Genomic DNA, 27,933 nt, shown 5'->3' with positions numbered 1-27,933 from the left:
GTGGTAGTTACAGCAGTAGCTTATTTAAAATGACTAATCCCTATTTGACACATTCAGGTTTTATGCAAATTTTAATGGCAGGTCAATTAATACGGGACTGTTTGAAGGTAACAGTGGTAATTTGTATGAATGCCTATGACAGTGTGAACATACAGGTATTTGACAATGCAGCTCAACATCTGACAATATGAAAAGGATAATTAGATCACTCTGCTGCACTTTTTTTTCAGGAGTAAGTAGGAGGTTAAATAGGCAATGTGCAGAATGTCTTGAACAAGATTGGTATATTGATTAAAAAGCTGATTTAGCAGCTCACATTTCCCCTTGGAAACTTTGAAAGATAAGCCAGCTGCTGTCTAGGAGCCATCAGTATCTACCAAGGGTGCACTATCTATCATCACAATATGGTGATGAGAGGTGTTTTATGTTTGTGTTAATTTTCCCCACTAAATCAGTAATTATTACAATACTGTCCCTGCTGTTTACCTTGCAGCTGTTTTTCCATTTGTCGAGAGAAAGAGTGTTCTCAGAGGACCGCACACGATTCTATGGTGCAGAAATTGTCTCAGCTCTAGATTATTTGCATTCCGAGAAGATTGTGTACCGAGATCTCAAGGTAACAATGTAATCAGAATTTCTTCTTTTTTCTCTTTTTTTCAACACTAGGAACACATTTGAAATTATTCATAACCTACTTGCAACAGCTGAACCTGCTGTTTCCACCATTGATTATAGTAATGCGCTTCACTAAATTACTTTAGAATCTCTTCGAACTTTTAATACCTATAAACCTTTATCCCTGCGTTTTAATATTTAATTCCCCTAATTTTATTTTGTTTCTTATAATTCACCTTAACGATGGTAATAGACATTGGCTATCTTCCATTATCCTAAAAACTTCATAAAATACCAGAAGAACACGGTGATCAAAAGTTATTGTTACCTTTCATCTTCTGTTTTTAACTTCTGAAGTTGTCTAGCCGATCACATTAATTCCTCAGACGATAATTTAAAGTGACAAAGCTTAAATGCAAGCTTGAATGCAGTACACCAAACAATTAAGATTGTGTTATAACTTTATATTGTAATCCATACTATAGTAATTTCTTCATTTGAATAAAATATTTAATATTGTGACAGATGCAGTTCAACTAATACAACTTGAATGTTTATTGTGCTTATTTAATGTGTTGAAAACGTCCCAAAAGCACTGCAAAAGGATGACATTAAAAATGAGTGCTTAGCTCTGGAAAATATTAGTGTTGGTGAAAACTCTAGTTAATACTGTTTCATGTTAGTTACTGTAGGAGTAAGCAACTGAAGAGATGGAGGGTCTTAGCGAAGGATGTATAGCACATGGTTGTGGGGTACAGGAAATACAACAGAGGTCAATAAACTGTGGCCAGCAATGTAAAATTGTTTGTGATAAGAAGTGTTCCAAATAATTTCTAAATATATCCTGTTATTGTTACTGTGTGTAATGCTTCAATTAAAATTTAAAGGAAATGAAATAATTATGAAGACAGAGTAAAATGCAGACTCTCAGGCAAGGATAAGCACTTGATTTCAAAACGATGATTGTTCAAATGATGCAGAAATGTGTTAAATAGTTATGTAGCTCCAAATCTTTACAGTTCATGTGTAGCTCCCATTGGCTGGAGAAGAAACGGTGTCTGACTAGTTTGCAATGTTTATGGGAAAAGGAATGGTGCCGTTTTAGAAATAAAATTGGTGTATAGAAAGCAGAAAAAAGATTTAGCAAATTTAAGATAATTCTTTCCAAATAATCAAAACGCAGGAATGAGTACTTATTTTTATTTGTTCTATCATATTAGAAGAAATGCTGTTTTATGGCAGACAATGTATTTTCTAATTGTGTGGGTTGAATACATTTTAATGGTTGTCAGGAAAAAAAATCCTAACCATCATTCATTATATGTGACATAATTTTAATTTGTAAATTGTGTTGAAAAATGTGTTTCAAAAATTGATTTTATGACTTCAGTCTGAACTGTTACATAATTTGCTTTCAGAAAGAAATGTGTATCAAATGGATGAATTATTTTCTATAAGCACTTCACTAAAAAATAAAGTCCTTGCCCATTCTGAAAATAATATAGTTTTTCTATAGACTGATGGAATTGCCTCGGACAAGGTTACCGTTTAACCCATTGTTGTAATTGCCATGGGAGACCATTGATGAAAATTTATCAAATAAAATATGCCCTTCTGTTTGCTAAAATATAATTTGCTATTGGTCATAAGGGGAAGACAATGACACCACCACAATTAGTTTTTTATCAGAGTGCTTTTTGTTCAAAGTAGCACAAAGAAAATATTTTGCCTGCTGCAATAGGAGTTCTCATGACTCCTTTATTATCCTGGTTCAGTGATATCATTGACAGAGAATAACCCTGTGTGGGGGGCATAACTTCTGCTGTATATAATGGCAAGAGGCCAGATTTGAGCTTGTACAACTTGTGTTCCTTTCCATGAGGTTATTTTTGGTGGGATAGGGTTGATTGCAACAGGCTAGTTTTAAGCTATAGGTGCTGATTGTGGATGATCAGCCATGATCACAGTGAATGGCGGTGCAGGCTCGCAGGGCCGAATGGCCTACTCCTGCACCTATTGTCTTTTGTATATTTTCTATGACCTGCGGTTTAAAATTGAATTTTACTCCTGTGATCACAATGGAAATGTGGAGAATGGGACTCCAGTAAGATAAGTGATTAAAAATAATCAAGATTGTCTGTATTTATTATTCTGTTTAATAAAATGGGTATTTTAAATGAAATTAACTCATAATTGATCCATCATTGATATCCTTCCCTTGTGTTCAATGTAATAGGTTTCTGCATAACATTGTACAAATTGATTTTTTTTTGTAGTTGGAAAATTTGATGTTAGACAAGGATGGGCACATTAAAATCACAGATTTTGGACTTTGCAAAGAAGGAATTACAGATGCTGCTACCATGAAAACATTTTGTGGTACTCCAGAATACTTGGCACCAGAGGTAGGGTGATTATAATTAAAGTGACCAAATCTTCCTATTCTGAGTTATTCCCTTCTACATTGCATTTTCATTTAAAACGCTGAAGGAATATTACTGTAGTTTTAAGGGTACATTTTAAAAGTATAACAACTTAATGAAAGTGATTACTTTGATATCATTTTTGTCAACCATATATTGCATGATGAGAAATCTTATTGTGTTTTGTAATAACAACATATGATATTATCATGAGGAAAATTGTCCAAAGTCCTTTATAACAATGTAGTTACAGAAACTCTAAGCAGGATGCAGAATTACTGAAAACAATTTGTTCTATTAATTGTGAAAGTATGGTTTTCGTATTAAATTGGCAGCAGAAATAAATCCTTGATAAACCCCGAATGACCCTTTAGGAATTAAATTAATAATTCAGCTGCTTCTGACATCTTGTTCTTTAAAATGTTTTATCAAATCATCTCCAATTAACTTTCAAGAACATTAAATAATAGTTAGTCCAGCATTTAGTATTGTTTACTTTAACACTCGAGTAGAGGGTTAAAATGGCACTAATTTTTTTGAGTTTGTTTTTTTAACACTTTTTGAATCTAAAGTGTTTTCTTCTGGGAATGTGGGGCGACGATTTTGCCAATTTCTGTCTTTTATATCTATTTTTTTTTTTAATGTGCGCAGATTTGATTCGATTTACTCAATATTTCCAATAAGTTGTAATATCCAAAACTGCTGTTGTTGCATTTTTGATTTTATTATAGTTTTTTGTGTTCAGATTTAATGTGTTAAATTGTTGTTGGGAAAAATAAAAGATTAAAATATATAATTTATGGTAATTGTACTATTGCTAAAGAGAAATAAGATGCAGGTTCTAAAGTTCCCAAACACAAGATAGACATAAGTATTGATGGAAGTAAGGGGCTTCTTGGAAGACTAGTTGATTCAATTTTTCCATATTTATTAATGGTGAGTGCAAATTACATTGGTAGAAGATTGGAACTAAGATGCTCTGATAGTCAGTAAATGATGCATATCTATTGTACAAGACCAAAACAAAAGAAAATGAGAAACCTATCGTGTCAAATAGCATGAAGTCTGGCCCCCTAGGCCACTGTATTTATGTCTGCTGTCACATACCTAAATATTGTCTTGAATAGGGACATGTCTGGTTGTTGGGGGAAGGTGCTTAATGGGGACAAAGCAGATTACAATGTCATTGGGTAGGAGCTAAGGAGGTTAGACAAGCACACCTCTTCAACCCTCACACTGAACACCGGCGTTCCACAGGGCTGTGTGCTGAGCCCCCTCCTCTACTCCCTCTTCACCTATGACTGCACACCTGTACATGGTACTAACACCATCATCAAGTATGCAGATGATACAACGGTGATTGGCCTCATCAGCAACAACGATGAGTCGGCCTACAGGGAGGAGGTCCAGCACTTAGCAGCATGGTGCGCTGACAACAACCTGGCCCTTAACTCCAAGAAGACCAAGGAGCTCATTGTAGACTTCAGGAAGTCCAGGGGCGGCACGCACACCCCCATCCACATTAACGGGACGGAGGTGGAACGTGTTTCTAGCTTCAGGTTCCTGGGAGTCAACATCTCCGATGACCTCTCTTGGACCCACAATACCTCAACTCTGATCAAGAAGGCTCACCAGCGTCTCTTCTTCCTGAGGAGACTGAAGAAGGTCCATCTGTCTCCTCAGATCCTGGTGAACTTCTACCGCTGCACCATCGAGAGCATCCTTACCAACTGCATCACAGTATGGTATGGCAACTGCTCTGTCTCTGACCGGAAGGCATTGCAGAGGGTGGTGAAAATTGCCCAACGCATCACCGGTTCCTCGCTCCCCTCCATTGAGTCTGTCCAAAGCAAGCGTTATCTGCGGAGGGCGCTCAGCATCGCCAAGGACTGCTCTCACCCCAACCATGGACTGTTTACCCTCCTACCATCCGGGAGGCGCTACAGGTCTCTCCGTTGCCGAACCAGCAGGTCCAGGAACAGCTTCTTCCCGGCGGCTGTCACTCTACTCAACAACGTACCTCGGTGACTGCCAATCACCCCCCCACCCCCCGGACACTTATTATCACTTATTATTATTTATTTAAATCATTTGCTATGTCGCTCTTCCAGGGAGATGCTAAATGCATTTCGTTGTCTCTGTACTGTACACTGACAATGACAATTAAAATTGAATCTTATCTGAATCTGAATAGATTAGGACCTGTTGTTTATTGGGTAAATCCACAGAGGACATGTGGGAGTTGTTTAAGGGCTAGTTGATCAAAGTGCGGGATGAGCATGTTCCAGTAAGGAAGATGGATAAGGATGGCAAGGTAGGGGAACCGTGGAAGACCAAGGAGGTTGTAACCTTGGTCAGGAAGAAAAAGAAAGTGTAAGTCAGGTTTAGGAAGATGGCATCAGACGGAACTTAAAAATAATATAAAGCAAGTAGGAAAGAACTTAGGTGGGCTATTCGAAGGGCCAGAAGGGGCCATGAAATACTGTATCATTGACGAGTCGGATTAAGAAAAATACCAAAACGTTTCATACGTACGGTAAAAATAATAGTGACCATGGAGAAAGTAGGACTGCTTTAAGATAAAGGAGGGAATTGATGCTTGATGTTGGAGGATGTCGGTGAGATATTGAACGAGTACTTCGCATCTGTATTCACCGAGGAGAAGGACGTCAGTTCAGTTCAGAGATACAGCACGAAAGCAGGCCCTTCGGCCTACTGAGCCCGCGCCGACCAGCGATCACCTCGTACACTAGCACTATCCTACACACAAGAGACAATTTACAAGTTTTACCAAAGTCAAAACCTACAAACCTGTACATCTTTGGATTGTGGGAGGAAACCGGAGCACCTGGGGAAAATCCATGTGGTCACAGGGAGAACGTACAGACAGCACCCGAGGTCAGGATCGAACCCGGTCTCTGGCGCTGTAAGGCAGCAACTCGACTGCTGCGCTACCCTACCACCCTAACTTGGATGACAGCAAGGTCAGTGTGGAGAATACAAATATGTTGAGGCAGTTTGAGATTGAGAAGGAGGTGGTACTGAGGCTCTTGAGGAACATCAAGGTGGATAAGTCCTCAGGGGCTGATGGGATCTATCCCAGGTAATTCAAGGAGGCAAGAGAGGAGATTGCGGGGGGCCTTGACGAGGATCTTTCTTTTTTCTCTAGCCACAGGTGGAGGTCTGGAGAGTGGCCAATGTTGTTCCTTTGTTTAAGAAAGTAAGTAGAGAGAATCCAAGCAACTATAGATCGGTGAGCCTCGGGTCAGTGGCAGGGAAACTATTGGAGAGAATTCTATGAAGATAGTAGGTGCAGGTAGTGTAGAGAAAGCAGGGGCTCTGTAGAAGGACTTGGACAGGTTGGAAGAGTGGGCAGAGAAGTGGCAGATGAAAGGCAGCGAGTAAATTGTGCAGTAAATTGATAGTAGGAATAAAGGCATGAGAAGGCCTACCTGGAGGAGGTGGCTGGCCTGGCACTCTGGTGTCAGGATAACAGCCTCCTCTTGAATGTCACAAAAACTAAGGAGCTGATTGTGGACTTTAGAAGGGCACAACTTCCAAGGACGCACACGCCACTGGGGATTAATGGGACCCTGTGGATAGGGTGAGCAGCTTTAAATACCTGGGAGTCCACATCACAGAGGATCTGACATGGACAACACACACTGCCACACTGGTGAGAAAGGCAAGATAGCGCCTTTACCACCTCAGGCAGCTGAGGAAATTCAGAGTCTCTCTGAGGATCCTTCAATCCTTCTACTGTGGTGCTGTAGAAAGCATCCTGACCAGAAACATCTCTATCTGGTTTGGCAACAGCTCTGCCCAGGGCAGGAAGGCTCTGCAGAGAGTAGTGCGTTCGGCAGAACGCACCAGGGGAACTGCACTCCCCCCCCCCTGCAGGACCTATACACCAGGAGGTGCAGTTCCAGAGCCTGTAGGATCATGAAGGATCCCTACCACCCCAGCAACGGAATGTTCCAGCTGCTGCGGTCAGTCAAGCTCCCCCACTGTCATGCAGCCAAAACAGAGAGGCTGAGACAGAGTTTCTTCCCACTGCAAACTCTGATCTCACCAGGGCGTAAATACTGTTGCGTCTTCTTTTTTTAATGTAAATACTGGTTCTGTTCTGTCGCAAGCATTGCCACTTTCATTTCACTGTACATCTTGCATGTGTATGTGACAAATAAAGTTGACTTGACTTGGCATAGACTATTTTCTAAATGGGGTGAGAATACAGAAATCGGGGGTGCAAAGGGACTTGAGGAGTGCTGGTGCAGGATTCCCAAAAAGTTAATTTGCTAGTCGAATCAGTGGTAAGGAAGGCAAACAAAATGCTAGCATTTATTTTGAGAGGACAAGACTACAAAAACAGGGATGTAATGCTGAGGCGATATAAGGTGCTGGTCAGACCGCATTTGGAGTATTGTGAGCTATTTTGGGCCCCATATATGAGGAAGGATCTGCTGGCCGTGGAGAGGGTCCAGAGGAGGTTTACGAGAATGATCCCAGGAATGAATGGGTTAACATATGATGAACGTTTGACTGCACTGGGCCTGTACTCCCTGGAGTTTAGAAGGATGAGGGTGGACTTCATTGAAACTTACCAAATAGTGAAAGGCCTGAATAGAGTAAATGTGAAGAGGGTGTTTCCACCAGTGGGATTGACTAGGACCCGAGGTCATGGTTTCAGAATTAAAGGACCTTCCTTTAGGAAGGAGATGAGGAGGAATTTCTTTAGGGAATGGTGAATCTGCGGAATTCATTGCCACAGAAGGTTGTGGCCAAGTCAATGGATATTTTTAAGGCAGAGATAGATAGATAGATTCTTGATTATTATGTGTGCCAGGGGATATGCGGTGATGGCAGGAGAATGGGGTTAAGAGGGAAAGGTAGATCAGCAAGATTTGAATGGCGGAGTGGTCTTGATGGGCCGAATGGCCTAAATCTGGTCCATTTACATGAACTTATGAATATCATCAAAGATCCACAACTCCCATGCCACACTTTCATCTTGCTGCTGCCATCAAAACGGTACAAAGGCCTGAGAACCACGTCCAGGTTCAAGAACAGCTACCATCAGGCTCCTAAACTACACTGTCCAACTCTACCTCAACAACAACCTTCAACAAATTTTGTTTTGGTTGCACTGCCTACCGGTTTTGCAATATTATGACCTCGTTACCTAGTATGACTGATTATTAATTTATTGTACTATTGATTATTGTATATTTATTTGTGGTGTTATTGCATTAATGGGACTGTAAAACTGTATCAAACAAGTATTTCAATGTTCCATTCCTGGTACGTATAATAATTATACACTTGACTTTCTTGACTCTTGAGCTGCTATTGACAGTTATTTTGCTCAGGTCTGTTAGTTTTGTGACAGTCCTATTAAATATCAATGGTAAATGAATATGCTATGTGGAATGCAGCAGACATATCATTGGCCTGTTGTCAGGGGTTCACAAATAATAATTGGTGACGAATATCATTTAAAGGATTTGCAACATTTTTTTTACAATGTAAACAGGGCTGAACAATTTTATATTCTAGATCCAAGCCACTTAAATGCAACAAAAACTGCAGTTTGATAATCCAAGATAGAAAATTTATTTTGTGTTTCTTCCTTCACCCCCAAAAAATACTTCGCAAGTGAAAATAATTTTTAGAAGCCTAACACTCAGTAGTGCCAATAAATAACTTCAGTGCTGGGTGATATTTGTATCATGTGTTCTTGCAACAAAAAAAAATGGATTCTAAATAATGGCAGATGGTAACAGATGGCAGAGGTAGTACAGGTACTTGTGAAATTTAGTCAAAAATGCTTTGTAGAACTGTTGTAAAAGAGTAAAATTTCTCTTGTTGCAAGCAAATATTCTTTTTTGATTGAGACATTTTTAAAGTGTGTTACCCATGGGTCTTTGTATAGAATGCTCAGATGATGAGCCAACCAATGAAATACTACTTTCATTATTTCCAACAATTTCCCGTGAATGAGATTAAAATATTAATAGTTGGAGGAAATGTTAAAATTTATGTATCACACTCTTCCTTTGATTTATGTAAGTTAAAGTACAATCCAATCCTTTAAGTTTTCACAGGCTAGAAAAGAGATAGCAAAAAAAATTGTCTAAAGCATTAATGTAATGTGAGGGGTGTTGGCAAAACCACTATATGGCCATCTCTAATCACACTTGAAGCACTGGTAAAACACTGTCATATGCTGCAGTAATCCAAGATGTGATGAGATTTGCAAATTGTTGTTGAATACGTATTTAGGACAGTGCCTATGAAGGAACCGCAATATACAGTATTTCCATATTGGAATGTATTACTTAAAAAAAAATAATAATAAAAATGGCGCGGCCCTGTCCAGTCGCCGTTGTGGCAGCTCCACGAAAACTGTGTATTTTTAACTCTCATGTTCCTTTTTAACATTTCTAAGTTCTAACTCCCTAGTACTAACGAAATATGGCAGGGAAATCCTCTTAAATCTAAACTCTAGCACAAACGGAGACTTTTTAAACGCTGTACTTACCGATCCAGCATGGCCATCAGAGATCAATAGAGGCTGCTGCAACAACAATGGGAGCACGGCTACAAGGAAAACCCGGAGAAAACTTCGAGGTAAGCGGTGGGGGGGGATTCGGGATAGGCTGAGAGCCCAAGCCTTTCGTCCTCCTCTGCCCAGCATTCTTCTGGCGAACGTCCAGTCCCTGGAAGACAAGCTGGATGACCTCAGGGCGAGGGTCAGATTCCAGCGGGACATAAGGGACTGCAACATCCTCTGGCTGACCGAAACATGGCTGACCTCACTGATTCTGGATCAGGTAATCTGCCCAACCGAATCCTTCAATGTCCATCGTGTTGACAGAACAGAAGCATCTGGGAAATCCAAGGGTGGAGGAGTCTGCTTCATGACCAATAACAACTGGTGCAACCCTGGAAATATCAAGATGCTTTCCCGTTCCTGCTCGCCGGATCTGGAGCACCTGACGATCTCATGCCGTCCATTCTACCTTCCCCGGGAGTTCGGCTCAATGATCGTCACAGCCGTCTACATTCCACCGCATGCGGACACCGACGTGGCACTATCGGCCCTACACGATGTGCTATGTCTACATCAAAACAAGTACCTGGATGCGGCTATGGTGGTGGCTGGAGATTTTAATAAATCAAATCTCAAGAAGTTCACGCCGAACTTCTACCAACATATCACGTGTGCCAGCAGGGGGGAAAGAACATTGGACCACTGTTATACGCCGTTCCGGAAGGGCTACAAGGCCGTTTCACTCCCTCCCCTCGGAAAATCTGACCATGCTGCCATTTTCCTGCTGCCGGAGTATAAACAGAGGATAGTTGGGGAAGCGGCAGTGACGAGGGACGTAAAGCGGTGATCCGACCAGCCGGAGGCCATGCTGCAAGATGCACTGAGCGATGTCGACTGGAATATGTTCCAAACAAGTTCCAGTGACGTCAGTGAGTTCGCGGAAGCAGTCACGGACTTCATCGCAACAATAACTGACAACATCCTGGGTAGACAGGTCTGTTCGTGCTGCCTTGAATGCTCGCACCGCTGCCTACAACTCGGGCCTGGCATCCGGAAACATGGACGTCTACAAGGTAGAGTCCTACCGACTGCGAAGGGCGGTAAAGGACACAAAAAGGAGGTACAGGGACAAGATGGAGTCACAGATGGAGCAGCAGGACACCAGACGCCTGTGGCAGGGGCTACAGACTCTAACCAACTACCGGAGCACCCTACCCTCATCTGCAGGTGCCGGAACCTCCCTAGCTGATGACCTGAACTCCTTTTACGCTCGTTTCGAGACGGGCAACACCACTCCAGGTCTGCCGACTAACGACAATACCGCCAGCGGGCTGGCTAACGAAGCTGAAGGGAGGAATGTGCACACATTCTCGTTGTCCGAGCACGATGTGAGGAAGGCTCTGACACGGGTGAACACGAGGAAAGCTGCAGGCCCCGATGGCATCTCGGGGTGAGTACTTAAGTCCTGTGCTACGCAGCTAGCTCCAGTGCTCACTACAATATTCAGCCCCTTCCTGGACAAGCCCGTGGTCCCTGCCTGCTTCAAATAATCCATAATTGTACCGGTACCAAAAAATGCCTCCCCGGCCTGTCTGAATGACTACCGTCCGGTGGCCCTCACCTCGGTAGTCATGAAATGCTTTGAGAGGCTGGTGAAGAAACACATCTGCGCCTCCCTCGCAACATGGACCCGTTACAATTCGCATACCGTCCGAACAGATCCATGGACGATGCGGTCTCCCAGGTTTTGCACACCGCTCTCTCTCATCTTGACAGCCAGAAGGGGGGCTACGTGAGGATGCTGTTCATAGATTTCAGTTCAGCCTTCAACACGATAGTCCCCACCAGACTGGTCGAGAAGCTACTGGAATTAGGGCTCAACACCCCCCTGTGTGCCTGGGCCTGGACTTTCTCACCGCCAGGCCCCAGGTAGTCAAGATGGGAGGGAATACATCAAAGTCCCTCACCCTGAGCACAGGATCCCCCCAGGGTTGCGGCCTCAGCCTCCTATTGTACTCCCTGTACACACATGACTGTGTGGCTAGGTTCAGCTCCAACTCGATAATCAAGTTTGCTGATGACACTGTGGTGGTGGGCCTGATCTCAGACAACGATGAGAAGGCCTACCGGGAGGAGGTGGCTGATCTAGCACTCTGGTGTCAGGGCAACAACCTCCTCTTGAACATCAAAAAAACTAAGGAGCTGATCGTGGACTTTAGGAGGGCACATCATCCGAGGACGTACACTCCATTGAGGATAAATGGGGATACTGTGGATAGGGTGAGCTGTTTTAAATACCTGGGAGTCCACATCTCTGAGGATATGACATGGACATCACACGCTGCAGCACTCGTGAGTAAGGCAAGGCAGTGCCTTTACCACCTCAGGCAATTGAGGAAATTCAGAGTGTCTCCGAGGATCCTCCAGTGCTTCTACTCAGCGGCTGTGGAAAACATCTTGTCCGGAAATATCACAATCTGGTTTGGGAATTGCTCTGCCCAGGACAAGAAGGCTCTGCAGAGAGTAGTGCGTTCGGCCGAACGCACTATGGGAACCTCACTCGCCCCTCTGCAGGAACTATACATAAGAAGGTGCAACTCCAGAGCCAATAAGATCATGGGAGACCCCTTCCACCCCTGCAATGGACTGTTCCAGCAGCTACGGTCAGGCAAACGCCTCCGTTGCCATGTTGTGAGAACGGAGAGGTTGAGAAGGAGTTTCTTCCCAGAGGCCATTCCCAGTAAACTCCTATCTCACCAGGGACTAACTTTACTGTACCATTTTACAGTTTAAAAAAAATATTGCTGGTTTTTTTTCCCCTTTTCCTTCCGCCCACAATATTTAATATGTAAAAGAATATGTGATTCTGTTTGTAGTTTATTTGTTTGTTTGTTTGTTGCACAAAGTCCGCGAGCATTGCCACTTTTCATTTCACTGCACATGTGTATGTGACGAATAAACTTGACTTGACTTGACTTGACTTAAGAACTTGCAGGTTGTGACATTACCATACATTTGCTGTCCATACCCTCCTTGGTGATCAAGATGTTGGTGTATTAGATACTGTTGAAAAAATGTGTTTTCAAGTAGTCAAAGGACTAGATGGTACACATGAGAGCCACAGTGTGCTGGTGATGAAAGAAATGTACGGTGAAGGATCGGATGTCGATTTGTCCTACTGTTGAATTACTTGAATATTTTGGGGTGCACTCAGGTTTGCACATGAAGAGTATTCCATCCCATTCCAGATTTGTATATTGTCTAAGTTACAAATATCGGGAGTACAGAAATATGTTATTTGATGCAGAATTCCCAGCTTCTGATCTGCTCTTGTGGCCACAATACCTTTACAGTCAGTTAAATTACTGGTCAGTGGTTTAGTGTCATCTGCAAACTTACTAACCACACCTTGTACATTCTCATCCAAATCATTGATACAGTATAAACCACAAGGAGCAATGGGCCCAGCAACAATCCCTGAGACACACCACTCGTTACAAGCTTCCAGTCTGAAAAACAACCTTCCAACATCACCCTCTGCTTTCTTCCATGAAGCCAGTTATGTATCCAGTCAGCTAGCTTTCCCTAGATCCCATGTTATCTACCCTCCAGAGCAGCCTACCATGCGATACCTTATCAAAGGCCCAGCTAAAGTCCATATGGACAACATCTACGACCTTGCCATCATCAACCTTCTTGGCTACTTCTAAAAGCTCTTATCAAATTCATGAGGCACAATCTCCCACATATAAAATTATGCTTAGTCTCCCTAATCGGCCCCTGTCTATCCAAATACATACATTTCTTATCCCTCAGAATCCTCTCTAATAACTCACCCACCACAAATGTTAGGCACACTGGTCTATGGTTCAAGATTTTCCATTGCCATCCTTATTAAAAAACATTATCTAGCACCTCACCCCTGTCTAACCATGGCTCCTGCAATTTCCTATTTAGCTTCCCACAGTGTCCATGGATATATGTGATCGGGCCCATGAGATTTTCATATGCCTTAGGATGTCCAACAGCTCCTCAACTGTAATACGGACTGTCCTCAAGACATCTCCATTATTTGAACCAAGTTCCCTAATTTTCATGTCTTTATCTATGGTAAAAATGGAGGAAAAATACTCATTGTGGACCTTCCTCATTTTCTGCAGCTCGACATATAGATGATGACCTCTTTGGTAATCTGAGTGGCCCTATTCGCTCTCTAGTTACCCTATTATCCTTAATGTACTTCTAAAATCTCTTTGGATTCGCCTTAATCGTATCTGCCAGAGCAATCTCGTGCCCCCTTTTTGCTTTCCTGATTTCCTTACACTTAATCCCAGCTGCCTATACCTGTCCCGTGCCTTTATTTTCCTGACCAGCACCTCAATTTCATTTGTCATCCGGGCTTCCTTACTCTCACTTGCCTTGCCTTTCACTCTAACAGGAACATGTATGCCTTGAACTCTCACCATCACACTTTTAAAAGCTTCTCTTTGCCCGCAAACAATCTACTCCAATGATCTTTAGCAAATTCCTATCTAAAACCCTCAATGTTGCCCTTGCCCTAACTCAGAGCTTTAATTTGTGGACATGCCAGGTCCTTATTCATAACTATTTAAAGCCAAAAGAACTGTGGTCACTGATTCTAAAAGTCTTGCCCACCTACACTTCAGTAATTTGCCCTTCACAATTTCCTAAGAGTAGGTAAAGCTTTATTCTCTCCATTATAGGGCGCACGACATATTGGTTAAGGAAACTTTTGTGAGCACATTTGGCAAATTCCATCCCATCTATACTTTTGGTACAATAGCAGTCCCAGTCTATTTTGAAAAAGTTAAAATCCTCAATTGTGATAACCCTATTAGTCTTGCATATTTGTTCTTCCAATTCCTGTTGACTATTTGGGGGCCTATAATACACTCCCAACATGGTGATCATTCCCTTTTAATTTCTACCTCCACCTATATCTCCTCACTGGATGAATCATCAGTAATGTCATCTCAGACTATTGCTGCAATGTTCTTCTTAATCGATATAACAACTTCCTGTCCTCTTTTACTGCCACCTGTAACATCTGTACCCGGGAACATTAAGCTACCAGTCCTGCCGTAGCCAGGTTTCCGTAGACCTGGTGAAACAGCTGAAGTTCCCACGGCACATTGCCACGACCACCCTGAGGCCAGATATCCTCCTGGTCTCAGAGGCGACCAAAAACATCGTCTTGTTGGAACTGACAGTGCCGTGGGAGGACCGTCTGGAGGAGGCCCACGAGAGGAAGATGGCCAAGTATGAAGAGCTGGTCATAGACTGCCGCAAGCAGGGCTGGAAGGCAAGGTGTATGCCCATCGAGGTTGGCTGCAGAGGTTTTGTAGGGCAATTGCTCTACAAAGCCTTGAGAGGAAAGATCCAAGCGTCGTAGTCCATATGGGTACCAACGACGTAAGTAGAACAATGAAAGAGGTTCTGGTAAGAGAATTTTAGCAGGTATGCACTAAATTAAAAAGCAGAACCAAAAAGGCAATAATATCTGGATTGCTACCTGAGCCACATGCAAATTGGCATAAGGTTGAGAAGATTAAAGAGTTGAACGCGTGGCTCAAAGTTGGTGTTGAAGAAGTGGATTTGAAGTTGTGGGACATCAGCACCAGTATTGGGGAAGGAGGGAGCTGTTCTGCCAAGACAGACTCCATTTGAACCCGGCTGGAAACAGGATCTTGGTAAACCACGTAACCAGGGGCATAGTAACCAGGACCAGGGCTTTAAACTAAATAGTTGGTGGGGTTTCACATTGGAAATGTATGGATGAGGTGAAAGGGAAGGAAAGTGCAGAAGAGGTTACGGATGTCTCCAGAAGTAATGGGATGTAAAGTTTAAGAAGGGATAAGAGATAAGGTCAGATGAAATCAGGACAAATGTGAGGGGAGGGGTGGTGAATATCAAACTAAAGGCGTTATATTTGAATGCACGTAGTGTACGGAATGAAGTAGATGAGCTTGTAGCACGGTTAGAAATCAGTAGGTTCAACATTGTGGGCATTACGGAGACATGGCTGTAAGAGGGTCGGAGCTGGGAGCTGATTATCCAAGGTTACATGTCCTATTGAAAAGACTGACAGGTGGCAGAGGAGGTGAGGTAGCTCTGCTGGTATGGAATGAAATTCAGTTCTCAGCAAGATGTGACCGAGGATCAGAAGACATAGAATCCTTGTGGGTAGAGCTAAGAAACTGCAAGGGTAAAAATACTCTGATGGGAGTTATTTACAGGCCCCAGAACAGTAGCCAGGATATAGGGTACACATTACATCAGGAGATACAATCGGCGTGTAAGAAAGGCAATGTTACGGAGGTCATGGGGGAATTCAATTTGCAGATAGACTGGGAAAAACAGGTTGGTACTGGATCCCAAGAGAGAGTAGAGTGCGTACGAGATGGGTTCTTCGAGCAGCTTGTAGTTGAGTCGTCCAGGGAAAAAGCAATTCTGGATTTGGTGGTGTGCAATGAACCAGATATGATTAGGGAGCTTAAGGTGAAGGAACCACTAGGAGGTAGTGACCATAATGATAAAATTCAACCTGCAATTTGAGAGGGAGAGGATGATATTGGATGTGTGGGTATTACAGTTGAGCAAAGGTGATGACATTGGCATGAGGGAGGAGCTGGCTAAAGTTGATTTGAAAAGGACCCAGCAGGAATGACGGTGGAACAGCAATCGCAGGAATTTTGGGGAATAATTCGGAAGATGCAGGATTTTTTCATTCCATAGAGGAAGAAAGATTCTAGGGGGAGAATGAGTCGACTGTGGATGACAAGCAAAGTCAAAGACCGTATAAAACTAAGAGAAGGCATTGCAAAGACGATTGGGAAGCTTTTAAAATACAACAGAAAATAACTAAAAATGCAATACGGGGAGAAAAGATGAAATATTGAAGTAAGCTAGCCAATAATATAAAAGGGGATAGTAAAAGTTTCTTCAGGTATATAAAGAGTAAGAAAGGGGCACAAGTGGACGTTGGACCACTGGAAAATTATGCTGGAGAACTGATAATGAGGAATAAAGAAATGGCAGAGGATTTGAACATGTTTTTTGCATCAGCCTTCACAGTGGATGACACTAGCAACGTGCCTGAAATTCTAGAGAGTCAGGGGAGGGAAGTTAGTGGAGTGGCTATTACTAAGGAGAAGGTGCTTGGGATGCTGAAAGGTCTGAAAGTGAATAAGTCACCTGGTCCGAATGGACTGCACCCCATGGTTCTGAGCAAGGTGGCTTTAGAGATTGTGGAGGCATTAGTAGTGATCTTTCAAGAATCACTAGAGTCAGGAGTGGTTTCAGGCTATTGGAAAATTGCAAATGTTACTCCACTGTTCAAGAAGGGAGTGAAGCAGAAGAGAGTAAACTATAGGCCGGTTGGCCTGACCTCAGTGGTTGGTAAGATTTTAGAGTCCACCATAAAGGATGAGATTTCTGAGTACTTAAAGGCTCATGACAAATTAGGCTGACGCCAGCATGGTTTTATGAAAGGGAATTCTTGTCTGAAAATCTTGTTGGAATTCTTTGGGGATATAAATAGCAGAATAGACAAAGGAGAGTCAGTGGATGTTGTTTACCTGGATTTTCAGAAGGCCTTGTAAAAGGTGCCGCATGTGAGGCTGCTAAAGAAGATGAGAGCCCATGGTATCAGAGGGAAGATACTAGTATGGCTGGATGGCAGAAGATAAAGTGGCAATAAAGGGGACTTTTTCTGGTTGGCCGCCAGTGACTAGTGGTATTCCGCAGGCGTCAGTGCTGGGGCCGCTGCTCTTCACGTTGTGTATCAATGATTTGGATTAGGGAATTGTGGCCAAGTTTGCAAATGATATGAGATATACAAAATCATGAGAGGAATAGATCGGGTAGATGCACAGAGTCTTTTGCCCAGAGTAGGGGAATCGAGGACCAGAGGACATCGGTTCAAGGAGAAGGGGAAAAGATTTATTAGGAATCCGAGGAGTAACTTTTTCACATGTATGGAACAAGCTGCCAGAGGAGGTAGTTGAGGTTGGGACTATCCCATCGTTTAAAAAACAGTTACATGGATAAGACAGGTTTGGAGGGACATGGACCAAACGCAGGCGTGGGACTGGTGTAGCTGGGACATTGTTTGCCGGTGTGCGCGAGTTGGGCCGAAGGGCCTGTTCCACACTGTATCACTCTATGACTCTAAGGACTTGGTCAGGTTGGGAGAATGGGCGGGGTGGTGGCAGATGGAATACAGTGTAGCAATGTGTGGAACCATGCATTTTGTAGTAGGAATAAAGGTTTAAACCATTTTCTAAATTGGGAGAGAATTCAGAAATCGGAGGTCCAAACGGACCTGGGGGTACTGGGTTCCCAAAAATGTTAAATTGCAAGTCGGATTGGTAGTAAGGAAGGGAAATGCAAGGTTAGCATTTTTTTTGAGAGGATTAGAATATAAAAACAAGGATGTATTGCTGAAGCTTTATAAGGCACTGGTCAGACCGCATTTGGAGTACTGTGAGCAATTTTGGGCCCCATATCTGAGGAAGGATGTGCTGGCATTGTAGAGGGTCCAGAGGAGGTTTACAAGAATGATCCCAGGAATGATTGGGTTAACATATGATGAGTGTTTGATAGCACTGGGTCTGTACTTGCTGGAGTTTAAGGGGGGACCTCATTGAAACTTACCGAATAGTGAAAGACCTGGATGGAGTGGATCTGGTTAGGATATTTCCACTAGTGGGAGAGTCTAGGACCAGAGGCCATAGTCTCAGAATAAAAGGTTATACCTTTCGAAAGATGAGGAGGAATTTCTTTAGTGAGAGGGTGGTGCATTTGTGGAATTCATTGCCACAGAAGGCTGTGGAGGCCAGGTCAATTGATATTTTAAGGTGGAAATTGATAGTCTTGATTTTTACGGGTGTCAGGGGTTACGGGGAGAATGCAGGAGAAAGTGGTTGAGAGGGAAAAATAGGCAAGAACTGATGGGCCTAAGGAACTGGTGCGGGACGAAGAGAAATCAACTCAAAAGTGCCAGCATGCACGAGACGCTGCCCCCACACATCAACCAACAGGGATTGTGCCTGTAAAAATCGCCGCCCAGCAACGGCTGGGACATGTCGGCCACAGTATAAGTCCATGTAAAATGGCAGGAGCCGAAAATAAGCGGGACCGTGCGAAAACCGTACGTACGGATGGAGCTCCCGTTAAAGGCAGTAAGAGCGGGCCCCCGCTTACCGGATCAAATGTCGACTCCCGCTGGGGGCAAAACGCTGACCTCCGCACTCGTGTCAACCAGAAACCGCCGTCCCACATGATGGTCCCAGGCGTAGAGGCGTTTCCCTGGCCGACTGTAGCAGCCACTATTGACGGCCAGCAACAGCATTTCCCGGATACGACCAGGGCCGGCGACTTTGTTGGGCCACAGCGTTTCCCGGATACGAGCAGGGTGGATGGCATTGGTGGGCTGCTGGACCCCAGCGTTGGTCACCAAGTAGCACCACCTACCTCTACCCACGTCACTCGAATCCGGCCTTCCGGTGGAACCCTCAACTGAAACTGAAAATGGCTGCAGGCTTCATTGCGGCCTCGCCGACACCCAACCGATAGAAAAGGCACCCTGCTGTTTGGCGTGCCACAGCTCGTCGTCACGTTCAGCCAGCCGCAGGGGGTCAGCAAAATCCTCACCCGCAAGGAGCAGGCGGATGTCCTCGCGCATCTGCTCCAGAAACACGTGCTCAAAAAGGAAACAGGGCTGATGACCGTCCATCAAGGTGAGCATTTCACTCATCAGATCCGACGGCTTGCGGTCACCGAGACCACCCATGTTCGGAATCCTCGCAGCCCGCTCGCACTTGCTGAGCCCGAAAGCCTTCAGCCCGTCATACTTGCCGGCAGCCAGCGGCTGGCGAAGAAAATTAACGAGACGACCAGCCGTGTCCTGATCCAAGGCCCCGACCACATAATAATATTTAGTGTCATCAGCAGTAACGTGCCGAATATGAAATTGAGCCTCGGCCTGCTCAACCATACATGCGGCTGCGACGTCCAAAACACAGGCAATTTAACCGCAATGGCGTTCTGCTGAGACGGAGGGCCGGCGACTGCATTGGGCGGGCTGTTAGCTGCTTCCATTGTGCGATCCAAAACCACTGTTTAGAAAACGTCAAGGTCACCAATAAAGCACGATAAAATGAGTCAGGCGTTGTGAACTCAAGGACAAGCTTTATTAAACAAAAAATAAATCCAAAACAAGAGCAGTATTGCTGAGCCCAGAGTAACTGCGTGTCGCTGCAGCAGGGCACACCCCCGACTTCCTTTCTAACCCCCACCCCTCAGGCAAGTGCCTCTTACCACATGATGAACGAGGGTTCGATTAACCAGCGGGCCGACCACCAGATGGCGCCACAACAGTCCTATAAACATTACAGCCCATGAAATCTATTTGATCAAGCTGTTTTTCCTGACAATGTAGTACATTTGCTACAGTTTTACACTACAATGTTATCCCAGCTTACTCGCATTTGGAAGAGGGGCTATTTATGGACAGATAGCATGGCTTTATCCATAGCAGATTATGTCTTATGAACTTGATTGAGTTTTTTGAGGACATAATGAACGTGATCCTTGAGGATCATGTTGTCTGCATGGATTTTAATAAGGCATTTGATAAAGTCCTTCATGGTAGACTGATCAAGAAAATAAGACTGCATGGGATCCACATGACCTGGTCGTTTTGATTCAAAACTGGCTCACTCATAGAAGGGTGTAATTCTGGCTGTAGGTCTGTGACCCATGGAGTTCCGCAGAATGTGTGCTGGGACCTCTGTTTTTTGTGATATATGTAGATGACTTGGACATAAACGTGGATAGGTTGGTTAGTAAGTTTCCAAATTTGCAGATTACAACAAAATTGGCAGATTTCCGGACAGTGAGGAAGGCTGTCAAAGTATACAGCAGGATATAAATTTGCTACTAAAATGGGTGGAGAAACGGCAGATAGAGTTTAATCCAGGCAAGTGTGAAATGTTGCACATTGGAAGGTCAAATGCAAGGGGAAAATATACAGTTAATAGCAAAACCTAACAACATTAATATGGGGTCCAAGTCCATAGCTCCCTGAAAGTGACAACACAAGTAAATAGAGTAGTACAGAAGGCATATAGTATGCTTGCTCTCATCTGTCAGGGTATAAAGCATAAGAATTATGAAGTCTTGCAACTTTATGGGACTTGGACATTATGAGTATTGTGTGCGGTTCTGGTTGCCCCATTACAAAGAGAATGTGGAGACTTTGGAGAGGGTGTGGACAAGGTTTACCAGAATTCTGCCTTGGATAGAGGGTATTCACTATAAGGAGAGGTTGGCAATTTTGGATTGTTTTCTCTGGCATCTCTGAGGTTGAGGAATGACCTGATAGAAGTATATAAAATTATGAGAGGCATAGATAGAATAGACAGTCAGAATTTTTTCCCGGGGTGGAAAAGTCAAAGACTAGAGGGCATAGCTTGAAGGTGAAGTGAGCAAAGTTTAAAGATGATGTGCGGGGCATGTTTTTTACAAAGGGTGGTGGGTGCTAGGAGCACCCTGCCATGAGTGGTGGTGGAGGCAGATATGATGGTGGCATTTAAGAGAGATACATCGATATGCAGGAAATGGAATGGTATGGATCACATGCAGGCAGAGGAGATTAGTTTAACTTGACATCATGTTTGTTACAGGCATTGTGGGCCACATGGCCTGCTCCAGTGCTGTACTGTTTTATATTTCATTAAATCCCCAGGGTCTGACCATGTATCCAGGTTATCAAAAATTACAAAAGATTATCAAAGATTACAACTGGGAAAGTGGGCCAAAGAATGACAGATGGAAATTAACTCATACAAGTATGAAGTGTCGAGAGAGTCAAAAGTGTTTAATTGTCATATGTACTGAAACGGAACAATGCAATTTTTACTTGCAGCAGCACAACAGGTTTATAAATGCAGTACTCAATAGATAACATAATAAACAAACAAAAAAAAGTTCAATTAATAAATATCCCCAATATATTGCAAAACAAAACAAAACAAAAGTTGAAAGTCCTTAGTGCAACTAAGACAGTTCGCAGTTTGAACTTTTGGTAGTGTTTTGTAATGTTCAATAGCCTGATGGTTGTTGAGAAGAAGCTGTTCCTGAATTTGGAGATTATTGTTTAAAGACTGCTATACCTCTTCCCGATGGCAGGAGTGAAATGAGAGCATGTCTGCAAATTTGAGGCAGCGCCTCGTATTGATCACTTCGTTGGTGGGGAGGTCAGTACCCATGATATACTGGGCAGTGTTCACCACTTTGTAATCTCCTTCGATCCTGGGTGTTTGAGTTGCCGTACCAGGCCGTGATGCAACCAGTCAATATGTTCTCTACCATGCACCTGTAGAATTTCAAGAAAATATTAATTGACGTGCTGAATCTCCTCAATCTTCTAAGGAAGTAGAGGCATTGATGGGCTTTCTTTATGATTGCATGAAAGTACTGGGTGCAAGACAGACCTTCAAAGATATGCATGCTCAGGAACTGGAAGTTGTTGACTCTCTCCACCACTGACCCATCGATGAAGGCAGGTTTGTTCTGCCTTGAGCATAAAACAATCCTCGGCTTGTCAACATTTCTAAAGTTGACAATCAGCTCCTTGGTTTTACTGACAACATAGAGTGCTGAAGGAGGCTTTGTCAGTCAGGGCACGAAGTACAAGTCAGGAGGTTCAAGTAACAACTGTAAAATAAATTGCTGAGATCACATTTGGAGCATTATGTACAATTCTGGTCACTCAGCTATAGGAAGGATGTAATTAAGCTTAAAAGGATGCATTACTGAGGGGTTGAGTTTCAGAAAAGTGGTTAGTCTGGGCCTCATTATTTTCCTGGAGTGTAGGAGACTGAGGAGTAACCTTTGAGGTATATACAATCACGAGGAGTATGGATAAGGTCTTTTCCCAGGGTAGGGGACTCTGAAACTAGAGGAATTAGATCTAAGGGGAGAGGGTAATTGGTAACAATGGCAAAACACATTTGAAATGTAAAGAACCATGCAAATTCCAAAGATGATATGTAGCGATATTTGTACATAGTATGTTTGGTATTTACGGCGTATGATGTTACAAAACGATGATCTACAACGTGATTGAATGACATTTACTTCATAAGTTATGAGAGCAGAATTAAGTCATTTAGCCCAATGAATTTACTCTGCCATTCAATCACGTTCCCGATGTTGGGGGAGTCCAGAACCAGTTTAAGAATAAGGGATAGGCCATTTAGGACTGAGATGAGGAAAAAGTTTTTCACCTCGAGAGTTGTGGATCTGTGGAATTCTCCACCACAGAAGGCAGTAGAGGCCAATTCACTGGATGTTTTCAAGAGGGAGTTAAAGACCTGTCCCACGGTACGAGTTCATTCCAAGAGCTCTCCCGAGTTTGCCCTGATTCGCTCGGAGATTTACGGTAATGGCCACTCGTCGGTACTCGGGGCTCTCGTGGACATTTTTCAACATGTTGAAAAATCTTCACGAGTCTTCCCGTGCTTACCTGCCGTTAGCGTGTCTTCCCGAGTACCTGCCGTTAGCGTTACAAGCCGCTAAGAGACGTCCCCGAACTCCGACGTACCCGCTACATTCATTCTCCGTGCTTACCACGAGTTTGATTTTTTTTAAACTCGGGAGAGCTCTTGGAATGAACTCGTACCGTGGGACAGGGCTATTAGATTTAGCTCTTAGGGCTAACGGAATCAAGGGATATGGAGAAAAAGCAGGAACGGCCTACTGATTTTGGATGATCAGCCATGATCATTTTCAATGGCAGTGCTGGCTCGAACGGCCGAATGGCCCACTCCTGCATTTATTTTCTATGTTTCTATGACTGGTCTACCTTTCCCTCTCAACTCCATTCTCCTGCCTTCTCCCCATAACCCTTGAAACCCTTACTAATCGAGAATCTGTCAATCTCTACCTTCAAAATACCTAATTCTACATAACACTGGAACTAAATATCTAGTATAATAGAACGCCCAATACTCTGGCATCTTGGTTAGGGCTTCTGACTGAAGATGGATTTGCAGTTTCTATCCCTTCAAAGCTGTCTGTGGCAATGAATTCCACAGATTCACCAACCTCTGATTAAAGGAATTCCTTGTCATCGATACATAACTAAAGCTCCGAAGAGGGAGGATGAAGAGGAGGGGGAGGAAGTGCTGGGGGATGAGGGGAAATGAGCCGCACCTGCACAGTTAGGGGCTATGGGTGAGTGGTGGAATATTGCATTGGTGGAACGGGTTGCGTTGGGGGAACGGGTGAGTGGTGGAATATTGCGGTGGGGAATTGTAGATCAGTGTCACTCATGTTATGAGTCATACTTTGTAGCTACGCCCACTAGTTTAACAGAAAGCTTCTCTGCCCTTCTCCCTCACTTTTAGAGTTACGTGCTAAGATGAAGTTACCTATGCTGTAACGTTAATAAAGTCTTTGGATCTTAATCACTGTGCATGACTTAAGTTATTCCCACAGCAGAAGCTCAACAGGAATGTGTTGCATTGGGGGACCAGGCCTCCAGTGTGACTGGGACCCAACGGGTCTCACTTAGTCTAGTTTACTTTCTAAATGTACGATTATATATGTTAATGATCCTACAACAGAACTAGAAGTAAAGTGCAACCTGCCACCCTTAACATATAAATACACAATGTATGTTTATGATATTGCAGACAATAAAGTGGTAATTAATTGTTGACATTAATTGTTAATTAAGATGACAGTCTGATTTGCAAAGCAACATCAAACCAATTATTTTTGCTAATTTGATAAGTTTTAATTAAGCACAATAGAACAAGATGAAGATCAGATTAAATAGTACAAGGTGAAGATCAGATTAAAACCAATGTATTTGCAATGTATTGTCCAAGGTATTAAACAAATAAAATTGTCATTATTTCTGAAATGGTCATCATGACTAATGTATACTCCAATGTAACAAGAGACACATAATATGTGTTGTCTTCATTTAGAACCTGTATTTAATGTGCTAAATTTGTGTTTTCATTCTTTGAAAATAGTTAAGCATTTAACGAGATGTTTAGTGACAAATTTGATTGTTATAGTAATTTATTTCACTATAGATGTAAGTATCATTTTTAGATATTGAGGTAAATGTAATTAAATAAAGTTTTATGCTTAGTTGTCTTCTGACTAGCCTAATTTCTCCTCAAAGTTCTTATTCAGGAATATCTTTAAATGTTGGTATCTTGACTTCCTTTCCTATTTTTTGCCAATAACATTTGCGTCTAGAACACTCAATGCCAGTGAGAGAAATTATGCGCAAATAGAGCGAGAGGCTCTTGCATTGATTTTTGGCGTTTCACAAATACTTATAAGGTAGAAGGTTTGTAATCGAGACAGATCACCAGCCGTTGACTGTGATCCTAAATCCAAAAGCACACATACCAACTCTGGCAGCAGCCAGAATGCAAAGATGGGCATTGATATTGTCTGCATACCAGTATGATATTCAGTATCGTAAGGCAGCAGAGCACAGCAATGCTGATGCTATGTCTAGATTACCTTTGGAATCGGAGGTTACCCCAAACAGAGAGGACTTGATTATTTCTCTCATGTAGATGAGTTACCTATCACTTCAGGGGACATTCGGAAGGCTACTTGTACTGACAAACTTTTGTCAAGAGTTCAGGAATATGTTACAAATGGATGGCCAAACAAATAGCCAGATTCAGAGTCAGAACTGAAATCATTCTTTGTACGTAGGAATGAACTCTCAGTAGACCAAGGTTGTGTCATGTGGGGAGCGGGAGTTGTAATCCCTGAAAGATACGCAGTAAAATTGCTAGGAGATCTTCATGATCAGCATTTGGGAATGTGTCAAACAACGAGTCTAGTTAGAAGCTATCTATGGTGGCCTGGTCTAGATAAGGACATAAAACAAACGGTGAAAGAGTGTAGCACATGTCAAGCAGTTGGAAAGAATCCACCAACAGTACCGCTACAGCCATGGAAATGGTCGGCTAGTGTGGCAAAGATTACACGTTGACTTTGCAGAGTTAGATGGACAACAATTGTTCATTGTGATTGATAGTCACTCCAAGTGCGTTGAGGTGTTTCCGATGAACAAAACGACATCCAGCAAAAAGATAGACATTTTGTGAGGATTGTTTGCATCCTATGGATTTCCAGAGGAAATTGTGTCTGATAACGGACCACAATTCTGTTCACAAGAGTTTGCACAATGGGGTAAAACACACTAGAGTCGCTCCATATCATCCCGCTTCAAATGGATCAGCAGAACGTACAGTGCAAATTGTGAAGCGTAATTTAGTCTGGATCCAAATCCAAAGAAAAGACAGTTGTCTCTGTTTCACAAACTGGCTAACTTTTTGATTACCTATCGAAACACACCTCACACCACTACTGGTCAAACACCAGCTGAACTGTTCTTGAAGAGAAATCCCAGAACAAGGTTTTCACTGTTGAAACCAAACTTGGCTCAAACAGTAGAAGAGAAACAGGAGAAACAAAAGCATATCATGACAGAAGTAGAGTAAAGGAAAGGAGTGTTGAGTTGAATCAGAAGGTAAAGGTGAAAAACCATCATCACAAGTAAGTGAAGTGGTTACCTGGAAGAGTAATGAGAAAGTGCTGACCACGGACATACTTGGTCAAGATGTTTGGAAGTGGAAAGGTGATATGTCAAAAGCATGTCATGACATTGACCATGTCATGCCTATGTAAGCACAGACAGGGTTGCAACCAGATCAATTAGACAAGTCAGATAATTTGGTTACCACTCAAGTACAGGTACAAATGGATGAACCAGAAATGGTACAAGAAGGCACACAAGATGGTGAGAGTTTGAACCAGCCTGAAAATGGAGGTTCAAGTGAGGTTGACAGTCCAACAAAATTGACTGATGGACTGGAATCTTTAAATGTAGGTCAAAAGGAAGACTTGACTCGATCAAAAATGAGTCGAAGTGGTTCTAAACAGTCAGAAACTTTTGGTCAGGGAAGATATCCAGAAAGAAGGAGAACCCCAGTGGTTAGGTTTAATTTGTGAAGTTTATTTTGCATATGCAACATATATGCCTGATGCCTTCATTTTATTCAGATTATATAAAAGTAAACTATCAGACAAGATTGTAATGAATTCATACCGTTTGTATTATAGTCAAAAATGTCAACAAGGCGATAACTTTTTCATTAAGGTGGGAGGGGTTGTAATAGCGCCACCTGTGGTTGGAGGATTGTAAATGATTGAATAAATAACAGTGCAGCTGTGCAGTGAAGTTCCGGTCAGCGGTGAGTTAACTTGTTATTCTGTGTCTGAGCTCAAGATATCACAGCTTCCCCAACTCCCTGCCGCCAAATCCCCCAACTGTCACTAGCTTGCCTGTCAAGGGGTCTTCGCTGCTTCCCAATTCATATTTCTCAGATTAACATGTTTTTCTCTTTCTCAGTTCTGATGAAGGGTTCCAGACCTTCAGCATTAACTGTTTCTCTTTCCGCAGATGTTGCCTGCCCAAGGGTTTTCCACCATCTTCCAGTATTTTATTTCAGATTTCCATATTGCAGGTACCATACTTCCATATTGGGAGCATTTTCTGAGATGGCATGGCAATAGCAAATACTTTATAAGGACATACAGTATTTTAGTTATATAGTTTATTAAATCACTCACTCTCCAATAGTGGGCTTGCTCTATTCCCAACTCTAAAATTTTCCAAAATCAGTCTATTGATTGGAACAAAATGGAGATTCATATCCATTCCATTTAATGAGGTATTGCAGTATTAAGATAGAGCTCTTAAAGATATTGGAGTCAAGGAATATGGGGAGAAGGCAGGAACGGGGTACTGATTGTGGATGATCAACCATGATCACAGTGAATGACGGTGCTGGCTCGAAGGGCCGAATGGCCTACTCCTGCATCTATTGTCTATTGTCTAATTTCCTTAATATAAATCATGGGCTAGGATCAAGTTGGATTGAGAAAAGGAGGTAGCCATAGAAATATGTGGTAACATTGGAGTCTATTTGAGTCTAATCTGCATCTGAGAATGATTTGATTGACATTTCAAACAGAAAGCCTGTTGAATATATTTTATATTGAATATATATTTCAGTTCCAGCAGTAGATTATCATCTAGGAGGAAAATAAATCTCCAGACAAGAATCTGACCTTTTCAAATGATTTAAATATAATTTTTTAACTCTACATTTGTATATCATATTTCATTGAGATCCCACTGCATGCTGTTTTCAAGTGATAATAAATGTTTATCACACCAACTGATGCTTTGGAGACCTGCTATGAGAA

General features: G+C 42.7%; 1 protein-coding gene across 4 annotated transcripts in view; it reads left to right on the top strand.

The window, feature by feature from the left end:
- Nucleotides 1-27,933, top strand: part of akt3 (AKT serine/threonine kinase 3) — a 340,627-nt gene that overhangs the window by 287,333 nt on the left and 25,361 nt on the right. For all 4 annotated transcript variants that reach the window (XM_033025852.1, XM_033025854.1, XM_033025851.1 and 1 more), the window contains 2 exons: nucleotides 494-616; nucleotides 2,892-3,020. In XM_033025852.1, the coding sequence (XP_032881743.1) occupies nucleotides 494-616; nucleotides 2,892-3,020 (252 nt within the window). The remainder of the gene's footprint in view (nucleotides 1-493; nucleotides 617-2,891; nucleotides 3,021-27,933) is intronic.

This window comes from Amblyraja radiata, chromosome 8 (assembly GCF_010909765.2).
Source record: "Amblyraja radiata isolate CabotCenter1 chromosome 8, sAmbRad1.1.pri, whole genome shotgun sequence".
Lineage (NCBI taxonomy): Eukaryota > Metazoa > Chordata > Chondrichthyes > Rajiformes > Rajidae > Amblyraja > Amblyraja radiata.
This window is presented reverse-complemented; position numbering and strand designations above follow the sequence as displayed.